Source organism: Mastomys coucha, unplaced genomic scaffold (assembly GCF_008632895.1).
Source record: "Mastomys coucha isolate ucsf_1 unplaced genomic scaffold, UCSF_Mcou_1 pScaffold3, whole genome shotgun sequence".
In the NCBI taxonomy this organism is placed as follows: Eukaryota; Metazoa; Chordata; class Mammalia; order Rodentia; family Muridae; genus Mastomys; species Mastomys coucha.
In genome coordinates, this window is record NW_022196909.1 from 46,479,844 (window position 1) to 46,491,416 (window position 11,573).

The 11,573-nt window shown below is 49.6% G+C and overlaps 1 protein-coding gene across 5 annotated transcripts in view; it reads right to left on the reverse strand.

Moving 5' to 3' along the window:
* Positions 1-323: 323 nt before the first annotated feature.
* The window catches only part of Kctd20 (potassium channel tetramerization domain containing 20), a 17,988-nt gene continuing 6,738 nt past the window's right edge, over positions 324-11,573 (reverse strand). For all 5 annotated transcript variants that reach the window (XM_031346481.1, XM_031346478.1, XM_031346477.1 and 2 more), the window contains 6 exons: positions 8,106-8,364; positions 6,672-6,774; positions 6,209-6,329; positions 5,547-5,744; positions 4,486-4,596; positions 324-3,420 (listed from right to left, as the gene is read on the reverse strand). In XM_031346481.1, the coding sequence (XP_031202341.1) occupies positions 3,128-3,420; positions 4,486-4,596; positions 5,547-5,744; positions 6,209-6,329; positions 6,672-6,774; positions 8,106-8,311 (1,032 nt within the window). In that variant the 5' untranslated portion in view covers positions 8,312-8,364 and the 3' untranslated portion in view covers positions 324-3,127. The remainder of the gene's footprint in view (positions 3,421-4,485; positions 4,597-5,546; positions 5,745-6,208; positions 6,330-6,671; positions 6,775-8,105; positions 8,365-11,573) is intronic.

An 11,573-nucleotide genomic window follows, 5' to 3' on the forward strand; every position in this document is an offset into this window, starting at 1 on the left:
GAACCAAGGATTTAGTGTAAACTTGACTAAAATAGGGCAAAGAAAGTAATAAGGGCCAGAGGTCATGTAGACCCTATCATTGTTACTCATCTGATCTGAAACAAAACTAGTCCACAGAGGTCTAAGCCTCCGATGTTACTTTTGATTGAAGTGTGAGATCTCCAATGGCAACTGTGAACTGGAGGGCAGCCTAGGGAGGAGGGAAGAGGAGCTCAGGCAAACTTCCGGTTGAGTCTGTGTCCCAAGGAAAGAAACCCATTATCCTGGCCTTGAAATTCACTGGAGGTTTGCTTTGTGATTTTCTTTGCTATCAAATGACAAGAGACACAAATAAAAATACTTTATTATAGAAAAAGCATCCCATACACAGGATTCCGTAAACACTGGTAGGTGAACAAGTGCAACTTCAAAAGTAAATATAATGTAAGAGGCAAAATCCACACACATTTTGCCCTTAGGAGAAACCTTAATTCTCCAGAATGATCCCATTAGACACAAGGATGGCCCTGCCTCCTGGGAAGGAAGACAGCAGTGGCCTGCTGAGTTCCCTGCACCCACCTCAAACTGTTGATGGCCACCACTAAAACTTTCCACTTGAGTTAAAGCCTGTGCTCTGAACATTCATTTTCCCTAAGACACATCCTCCGAGAAGACGCTCATCAGACATCACAGCATCACCTGAGGTGCTGGTTAAAATAACTGCCTGCGGTACCCAGTCCCTACCTTCCTCAAATTCTGCATCACCCCATAACCTTTGTCATATTCTAATACTGTGTCTGCCCCTGTTCCCAACTCCTTAACTCAGCAGGTGTTCCTAGCAGCTACACAAGCTGCAACAAGGGCATGCTGAAGAGTCAAGCCCCGGGTCAGTTTTACCTTTTACTTGTAAGATACTCTGAGACTCTGAAGTGAAGGTTCATGAGTTCCTTTCTCATGAGACTTTCTGTGCACATGGCCCAGCTTACTTATTCAGGCACTTACAAAAGACACCAAGCCCCAAATCCCTATTTTTATGAGAAAAATCCTCTCTCAAACATAGCCAGTAATCAACTTCAAAGACAACTGCATCTACCCCCTGATCCTGCAAGGTCTCACCACTAACGAATGTCCCAATTTGGGGCCAGGCAGTGGCAGGGAAAACCTTTAATCATAGTACTGGAGACAGAGGCAAGTGGATCTCTTGAGTTTGAGGCCAGCCTGGTCTACAAAAGTGAGTCCCAGGACAGCCATGGCTACCCAGAAAAACCTTGTTTTGTAAACCCACCACCAAAAAAAATTAAAAATAAACAAAAGGAAAAAAGTGACTCAACCCTGAGAAGAGTAAGCGAGACACCAAATTACAATGACACTGAAATGTAGGTAAGAGTGGGGCTAAGGTACAAAAAAGCTTTCCCTGCCACAAGGAGCCTACGTCCCCAGCCTGTCCTTCAGTTGCCACCACCCAGTGTCACTGGAGAGGCCTTTAGATTGCCTCCTAGTCAAACTCCATGGGCTGAAGTGTCAAAGGCCAAAGCCAGTGAGCCAACCCCAAGGGACCAAGAAAGTAGTGTGCTCACCCTGAGCAGTTCAAACATCACAGGTGCATAACGTGAGCACTCCGTGGCCATGCAGGAACGGGAAGCACCACTGACCCCAGGCCTGGGCTGGGCAGCGGCAGCTGGGCCATCACATAGCACCAACAAAGTCAAAGCCAGATCTGGCCTCAAACACAAGCCAAGCAACTTCACAGATGCAGATAACCTCAGCCCATATTCTGGATGCTGCCTTGCCCACACAGCAACAGTAAGCACGCAGCCGAGGCGCCGAGTTACCCTTCAGTTCTTTCTGGGCAACAACGACCTTGCAGCAGTCCCCACTGTGATGCCGTAAGCACAGAAAGCACTGCTTTAAGGACACTCTTGTTCTTCAGTGCTGGAGGGGGGCTTCGGAAACCTCATTCTCTTGCCATCAAGCAGTTAGGCTACACAGTGTCTTCTGGGAGCAGCTTTCAAGAAACCAAACGTGTTCTCTAAGGAGCTTGACTTGACGGAAACGGCAGAGGGGAAGTGCCTGGGTGGAGGGCAGACTCAAAGGTCAACTTCTACCAGGAAGTAAGATGACCCCAGACACTGCCGCCTGGCTCTTGACTCTGTAAACGGTCATGGAAATGTCAGAGGAAGGGGCTGGGGGATGATCTGGATTGCCATCTACCACACATGTAAGCATGAACAGATCAACAAAATAACAAGGCCTGGAACTGATTTGGGGATGGCCACAGTATTACTTTTCTTACCATGTTTCAGTAGCTAATGGCTCGTTTTTAAAGAAAAAAAGTGAGCATACTGGTGTGAGGACTCTGGGGGCAGCACCTGCCAGCTCAGCACAGATGCCTTCGCCCTGGAGCTGGAAGGAGGGTCCCACCTTCCTGCCACACCCACAGCAATGAGCTGTCCCTGGGGACAGGCGCTGTGGCTTCCCACCACAGGAGGGGCCAATCTGGAGCCATTCTGCCACTTCATTTGCAAGTTTCACTTCCAAATGGAGTATCAGGCCACACAAGCACACAGCCGGGTCACTGCTCTTCCTGCCACACAGCCGGTCTTGGGGGCTGCTTTGCTCCTATCTTAGTGAAAAGCAGAGCTGAGCTGGAGCTCCAGGGAATTCCTTTCAGACCCTCTATCCAGATGGCATCTGGGTGCAGTGCCCAGGCCCTGCCTTTCACCTGCCCTGGCACACCACCTCAGGCGGGCACACCCGCCCCAGCGCAGACTGTCTCCTCTGACATTTGGTCCTTTTGCTATTAAGCCATTTGTCTGATGTGAAACCACTCACCTGGTTTAAGAGTGGGCTACTGTGCCAAATGTGAGGCAACACTCCCCCACCCTCCTGCTCCAGGAGGTACATGCAAAGATTCAAACAAGAGCACCAGACCCAGAAGGTGTTTGCCAGGGCTGGTAAAGCTGGCCACCTAAGTACCAGAGAGCCTCTTCACCCAGCCAGCGGCAGACCCAGAAGAGGGCACATTGATAACTCAGAGGGAGGGAGACAGGAGGAAGCATCTCCTAACGCTAAGAAACCACAGAAGGGCGGGGAGGCCTGGCTGGGGGCGCCCACAGAGAGCTCCAGCCATGGGCAGATGAGTTTGTCCCTAATCTTGAAAGTCATTCGGAGCCATCTGAGAGAGAGGGGCATTTAAGCGGTCAAGTTCGTCTACTTGTGGTGGATGATGCATTATGATCTCCTGGTCTTCCAAGACATCCTCTCCAGCAGCCACCAAGTTAGTGAGGGATTTGCTGCGAACACACTGGAAATCTACGTGGCGGCTCTTCCCTTCCTCCTTTTCCCATGACATCTGGATAAAAGGACGCTGCACATAATTGTAGATCACTTCAGACCGCCCACCAGGTCTCCTCTTGATCTTTTCTTTACAGGTAGGGTAACCTGCAACGGGAACACGTACTGTGCTCACACTCTTGGCAGACTGTAATTGCTCTACATCTACTTCCAAACCCAAACACAGCAAGAAAAGCTCCGTGGCAGGTGACCGGTGCCCTCTGCCCAAGCCTCTGCCCCAAGGCTCCTGTTCCTAGAAGGGACTGGTCTGGGAAGTAACAGAGACTCCCCCCTTTTAATGCAAAGGAAAGAGAATTTACTAATTTCGAGAGCCTTTAATTGTTGGAAACACCACCATAGGACACTTCACCAGGGCACAGGAACTACCATCTTGTTAATACTGTATAGAGGCCATGGTGAAGGGGAAAGGAAGGCAATGAGGAATGTTTACCTCAAAAAACCAAAACAAAACAAAAAAAACTCCACAAACTGCCAAATATCCAGAAGGGGCTCCCAGAGACCAAGACGGAGGGACTGATCCAAGCGGCGGGATAGGCAGGGAGTGGGCAGCCAGTTCTCTGCATATGGAGTGTTCCCAGCACAGCAGCGTGCCAGGTGCCCAGGGAGGTCCTGTTACCGTCCCCAGGCCTCACCAAAAAGGCAAAGTGAAATTATCTCAGTAGTGACTTTAACTTAAAATTCCTGAGTCAGACACATGTAGCCATGAGTTCTGTGGACACAGTGTGGGGGCTAAATGAGCAGAGCCCAGGAGCACAGGCGCACCAACAGCAGCCCCAGTAAGGCAGCTACTCAGACAGCCTGAGGGAAAAGAGAGCCCAAGTTTTATCTTATTTAAAAAAAGACCAGACTGGAGAGATGGCTCAGTGGTTAAGAGCACTGACTGCTCTTCCAGAGGTCCTGAGTTCAATTCCCAGCAACCACATGGAACTAAGGAACCTCAACACTGGCCAAGCCTTTTTATTTTATTTTTGTTTTTTCAGGACAAGGCTTCTCTATGTAGCCCTGGCTGTCCTGGAACTCTGTAGACAAGGCTAGCCTCAAACTCAGAGATCAGCCTGCCTCTGCCCCTAGAACACTGGGATCAAAGGCATGCGCCACCACCGCTCCACCACCGCCCCACCACTGCCCTGCCTGGCTGAGACTTTTTAGTACCTTCAATTCCAATGCGAATGTTCTTCAGGCCTCGTTCCTTTAACACAGTTTTAGCAACATCTCGATTCTCGATATATTTAAAGAATCTGTAGAGCTTGGAGCTGTAAAGAACTAAAAAAAACCAACACATTTATGAATGGAACATTGAGTAGCCATATGAAGAGTGTAAAGCTTTTTACATTAAGTGAAAGCAGTTCTTGGGCTGGCGAGATGGCTCAGCAGGTAAGAGCACTGACTGCTCTTCCAAAGGTCCTGAGTTCGGATCCCGGAAACCACCCGTAATGAGATCTGACGCCCTCTTCTGGTGTGTCTGAAGAGAGCTACAGTCAATTACGCTGGAGTGAGCAGGTGCTGGAGCAAGCGGGGCTAGCAGAGGTCCTGAGTTCAATTGCCAGCAGCCACACACATGATAGCTCACGGCCATCTGTACAGCTACAGTGTACTCATACACATAAAACAAATAAAATAAAATCTTAAAAAAAAAAAAAAGAGAGAGAGAGAATGCAAGCAAAAGGGTACTGGGTGGAGCGGGGCTAAACCTCCTTTAAGTGAACATCCTTCCATAAAGGGTGTGTGCATGATACAGAGGGTGAGCGTATCTGCCTGGATGCACGCGGAGGTCAGAGGATAAGCTGGGCTCTCGCCTTGAGACAGGTTCTGTTTCGTTGTTCTCTCTGTGCACTCCAGGACTAGCTGGCCCGAGAGGTTCCAGTGATTCTGTCTGTGCCTCGAATGTCACTGAAGGAGTTCGGGATTACAGACATGTGCTACCAAATCCAGTTTTTATGTCGGTTCTGGAGATCTGAACCTAGGTCCTCACAACTGTGTGCTAAGTGCTTTTCTTACTGAGTCAACAACATTTAAATGAAACAGAAGAGAACTTCATTACCAAGTCAGTGTCTGACAATGGCACCCACTAGGGAAGGAGAGAGAGAGGTCCCAGCAGAGGCTAGGCCTGTACTGCTGGCTGTCCCTCCCAGTGCCTGTGCCCATCACTAGCTGTCAGCAGTATCTGCACAGGCTCTAGGGTAGCATTTTCGGTGGGGGAGGGGCCCTCCTACTTTGGGAATACTCTTCCCCCATGGGTGGGGGGTGGTCTTCATCCCAGTCCACGGAGTCCTCGTCTGTCAGCACGACAATGTGACACTCTCGCTCGCCTTTCTTGGCACAGCCCACCATGATGGGCAGAATCAGTTCCTCGAGGTAGTGGTCAAACTGCTTGTGAGCACCATCATTGGACAGCTCGTGCAGTAAAGCACCTGGGGAGAGGAGAGGCGAATGAACTGCTTCCTGCCCACATATATGCTGCTAAGTGGAGACTAAGCCCCAGCCCTCACAAAGGACACACGGGCAAGCGGCACACAAAGTCAGAGTCCCTGCGTCATGGTGATAACTAGCTTTACTTAAGCTCTTTGCTGCCACCACAATCCTTTCCTCACTGACACTCAGTACCCCTGCCTGTCAGAGCTGACACCACAGGCCCACCCAAGCATAGCAGTAGCTCAGAGCCCAGCTGGCCACCTCAGACTTCATATCTTTTATTTCCAGCCTCTACTTCCCCAGCACTGAGATCACAGGCACGTCTCATATGCCTCATTTACTGTCTACTGACCATATAGCTGTCACGGCTGCTCCACACTCACATGCCTCGCTCACTGTCTACTGACCATGGAGCCCTGGGTCTCCTATGCTAGGTGAGCTGTCACAGCTGCTCCGTACTCACTCAGATCTTGACATCGGATAGTGTTGAAGTCAAAGTTAATGCAGAGATAATCGCACGTGTCTCTGAGATCTGGGATAGAGATGCCATCTGGACAGTTGATGATGCCAGTTTTGTAATAATCCTGTGAACAGACCAGGAAGGAGACATGTAAGCAAAGAAATGCATGGAAATGACTCCTCTAACCCTCTGCACTCCTACTGCATAGTCTACTGAGGTGGCGGGATCCTGGAGTCAACTGGTTAGATGACAAAGTGGCTCCTGTGTACCTAAGATAAACAGAGCTTGACAACCAACTGAGCTCACATAAGGAATTACAAGTCTATGCGAGAGTAAAGAAGGGAAGGACACTAGAGACCTGAAACGGCATGGACATGCACAGAGACATGGCTGTGCAGTACTCAGGGTGCAACATGCAAGCACATGCGTCGTGGTGGCAGACAGAGGAGGAAAGAGAACCACATACCAGAACCGTGCGGAACACAGTGGCGCTGATGCCTTCAGCGATCTCATACTCCCCCTTCTCATTGGGCCTTGTGAAGTTGTATTCTCTTCCCGGGCCAAACATCCTGAAAGACACCAGCCACAGTATCACCTCCTCCAGCAGGGGTCTGCAGAGGCAGTTTTTCTCTTCCTCTTCATCCGATATTACCCTACGCTCTTGCAGTGTAATTTAAAAGCACAGGCTGGGACCTGCCGTCTCTCGTCTCTCGGAGGAATGCATGCCTCAGTAAACTCCTTCAGACAAAAGGGAAAGAAGGAAGTGTCCCTCTGTGGAGCAGACACTGCAGAGGCAGCTGGGGAGCGTCCCTCTACCTCAAGAACTTGCCAGTGTAAACCGACTCTCCTGGCTGCCTGTGCCTTTCCCCTTGTCCTGCCCGGCATGTGCCTCCCCCACCCCACAGCACCCTGTGCTCTGCCTTCACCATCAATCTGTGAGGGGACTATGTGGAGGAGGGGCCATTAGTGCATTCCCTCCAGGCTCATCTTCCCTTTAGGAATCAGCCCACGGGAATGGCTCACTCCAACAGGCTAGTCTAGCCATGGCTCTCAGACAGGCGTGAGGCTCCTCCGCACCTTGATGTATTTCAGCGAGGAGGCCTGTTCTGTCACCTCAGGACCTGGGTCACAGCCCCAACACCCACACAGCAGCTCACAACCATCTGTAACCCAGTCCCAGACATCTGATCCGCCCTTCTCCTGGCCTCTGCAGGCACTGCATGTATGTACTACAGATATACCTGCAGGCAAAACATCAACACACATCAAGAAAGAATAAACCAGGGACTGGAGAGATGGCTCAATGGTTAAAGAGCACTGACTACTCTTCCGAAGGTTCCAAGTTCAAATCCCAGCAACCACATGGCGGCTCACAACCATCTGTAATGAGATCTGACGCCCTCTTCTGGTGTGTCTGAAGACAGCTACAGTCTTCTTACATATAATAATAAATCTTGGGAAAAGAAAGAAAGAATAAACTAGCAACAGGTCAGGGATCTGGCTCAGTGTTTCCCATGCATGCCAGTCTAGGTTCCTGGGTCCAATCTCCAGGAGTGCTAACCGTACCCTGCCCCCCCAAATAACTAGAAATGGGTGGGAGGCAAAAGGTTCTCCCCCCCCGAACAGTTTCACTGCTCTTCCGCCATGTGGGTTACTTCTAACACAGAAGGGAAGCAGAGATGACTTAGGCCTCAATTTAGCATCTCTGATCAGTGCAGGACAGAGAGCAAGGCCGCGTGTTCACAGAGAGGTGGGTCAAGGTTCAATAGCTCTGCGGCACCTTCCCAGGCTCTGCCACAGAGCAGGAAGGGAGGAAGGGAGCAGCACCCTGCAGTGCACCCTGCAGTGCAGCTCTGCTCCAGGTCACAGAGAACAGAGCACGCTCACAAACAGTCATTACCTTCCCAGCATGGTGTCCGGGTGAGCAGTGAAAATCTGAGGGTTCACCACAAAGCGGGTGCCATCCACAAGAAGTGTCACTTTCTCTGGAGCTTGAGAGTGAGGGCCACCTCCAAAGCCTAAGCCTCCGTGACCAGTGAAGGGCTCGTGGCTGCGCTTGCTCGCACTCTGGAAGCACGAGCCCTTGCTGTCTTCAGGAAGTGACATTATGTGAGGATACTGGAGGCTTGCTGGCTGAGGGGCATAGTCAGGTGCAAGGTCTGAAATAACAGACAAAAAAACAAGTAACCGAAGGGCAAAAGTCTAGAGAAATGTCTGCTCTAAAACAACCACCAATGAACGAAAACCTAAAGCCATAGGTGTTCTCAGCTAAAAACACCAGCCCTGAGGAAACTGAAAACAAAGCAGACACTTGAAAGCCAGGCAGACCAGTCTCTGAGTTCAAGGCCAGCCTGGTCTACAGAGTGAGCTCCAGGACAGCCAGGGCTACACAGAGAAACCTTGTTTTGAAAAAAAACCAAACCAAAAAGAAAAAGAAAAACCCAACCCAAACACACAAACAATTCTCCTCACAAAACAAGAGTCTCAGGATGGATCCTGATGGCTTCTTTCCGGGCTTGTGATACGGCCGGGAAACCCCACAAGTTAAAGCAGCTGTAATTTTAAAGTAAACACAGCGCAGAGGAACAAGATGGAAGAGAGGAGCAGGGCTCGTGGTAGTTCTGCATCACCAAAAAGCTGGTGCTCAGAACAATCACTTCTTTTCGGTTTCATCTCCATTTCTAAATAATACTCTTACATCTGCTGTGCACATTTATTTACTTATTTCAGATTTTTCTTCAAGTGTTTGTGCGTTGTGCGAATATCCTCAAGTGCCTGAGTAGGCCAGCAGAGGGAATCAGATCGCTTGGAGCTGGGAGCCAATCAAGCCCTCTGCAAGAGCAGCAAGCATTCTTAGCTGAGCAGTCTCTCTAGTCCCGAATTTATTGTTTTTGAGGCAGGGTCTCATGTAGTCTAAGCTGGCCTTAAATTCACTGTGCAGCTGAAGACAGCCTTTGGCTTCTGCTCCTCCGCCCTCACCATCTGAGTGCTGAGGTTAGAGTGATCCAGCACCCCAGGCACACAGTCCCGTGTCTACTCACTGTAGGCTCAGCCCCAGCCCCAGCACTGCTGTCTCTATTAGGAACGTCCTACTACAGTACGCTACAACTCAATTTTCACTCTTCAAAGCTGCTTTTTTGTTTTTGTTTTTTTTATTTGCCAGGAAGCAAGCCTTTTAACTCTGCTCCTCTCCTAGAAATTCTCAGAGCTAAGCCTTCCCACTGTGTCAGAGAACCCCACAGCACCACAGCAGCTTCTAGACTGCCACGCCTTGCTTTTAGGCAAATGCACGTAGCCTTAGATTTACTCTTGGAATCTCATGTCTTTTGTCCTAGCATGGAAAAGCCATTCTCTTTAAATTATTTAAAATTCCTCTCCTTCACTTTTGAGACAGGGCCTTGTGGAGCCTGGGCTGCCCTAAACTAAAGCTGACGCTGAGGCTAACTCTGAACGTTTTTCTGATCCCTCATCTCCCTCCCCAGGGTTGGGATTCCGGGCATGGTACTGAGGCCCAGCATGTAAATATCATAAGAGTACCATGACAGCAAGACAGGTCATCTCTGGTGGGCCCAGGAACAATTCATCTTTAGTATGCACATTTGCCTTCTATCTCTAACAAACAATAAAATTACCTGTAGACTAAAGGCTTGTTTTAAAATAACTTTATCTAAAATTTGTAAGCAGCAGGTGTATGGGAAGCCAATGAGATGGTCCAGTGAGGGAGGCACGGACCACACAAGCCTGACAGCCAGCTGGAGACCCAGAACCCTTGGAAAGGTGTGAGGAGAATGGGCTCCATCAAGTTGCTCTCAGCACTGGGGAGTGGAGGCAGTATGATAAGAAGTTCAAGGTCAGCTACCTAACAAGTGTGAGGCCAGCCTGGGTTCCCTGAGACCTTGTCTCAAAACAAAACAAAACAAAACAACCCCCCCACACACACACACACTCAACAAAACTCTAAATCTTAACAAAAATAAACTTTAGCCAAATTGGACTATTTTGTAATATTATGGCTGGAGAAGGCTCGGTGGTTAAAAGCACCGCATGCTCTTCTAGAGAACCTGGGCTCAATTCCTGGACACACACATGGTAGCAGCTCCAACCGCCTATAACTTCAGTGCAGGGGAGTGATGCTGTTTACCCTCCACTCACACCAGGCACATATACAGGTAAAGCACTCATACATGTACGACAAATTAAAATAAACATATATGCAAATTTTATGTATCTGTACTCAGTAAATGGTGGTTGCCGTTTTAAAGTTATAGGCTGAAAAACATAAAAAGTCCAGTCAGTTAAGAATTAGCCAACTGATCCAGGCAGTGGTGGCGCACACCTTTGATCCTAGCACTCAGGTGGCAGAAGCAGGTGGATCTCGAAGTTTTTTTTTTTTTAATTATTTATTTATTATATGTAAGTAGCTGTCTTCAGACACCCCAGAAGAGGGCATCAGATCTCATTACGGATGGTTGTGAGCCACCATGTGGTTGCTGGGATTTGAACTCATGACCTCTGGATGAACAGTCGGTGCTCTTAACTGCTGAGCCATCTCTCCAGCTCCCAGGATCTCTAAGTTTTAGACCAGCCTGGTCTACGAAGTGAGTTCCGGGACAGCCCATGGCTACACAAAGAGACCCTGTCTCCAAAACCAAAAAAAGCCCAACCCAAACCAACCCCCAAGGCTGCCTGAGAGTGAGGCGTGGTGCTGCACGCCTGTCTTCACAGTGCCCAGGAGGCAGAGGCAGGAAGGCTGCTGAGTTCAAGAGCCTGCTCTAGAGTGCATTCAGGCCAGCTAGCAAGGTAAAGATGGCATCCAAGGGCCTGCCCACAACTTGTCAGGAGTTGTCTTAGCATGAGCGCCTGGATCCAGCAGCCCTCAGAGGAAGGGCGACTGTCAACAACTGTTTACTCCCCACTCACAAGCACAACTCTGACGGAGTGAGAGTCTCGTCACACTACAGATGGTGATGACCAGGGCACAGTCCATCTCTCTCTGATGGAGTGAGAGTCTCATCACACTACAGATGGTGAGGACCAGGGCACAGTCCATCTCTCTCTGATGGTGTGAGAGTCTCATCACACTACAGATGGTGAGAACCAGGGCACAGTCGATCTCTCTCTGATGGAGTGAGAGTCTCATCACACTACAGATGGTGAGGACCAGGGCACAGTCCATCTCTCTCTGATGGAGTGAGAGTCTCATCACACTACAGATGGTGAGGACCAGGGCACAGTCCATCTCTCTCTGATGGAGTGAGAGTCTCGTCACACTACAGAGGGTGAGAACCAGGGCACAGTCCATCTCTCTCTGATGGAGTGTGTGTGTGGGGTCTCATCACACTACAGATGGCGAGAACCAGGGCACAGT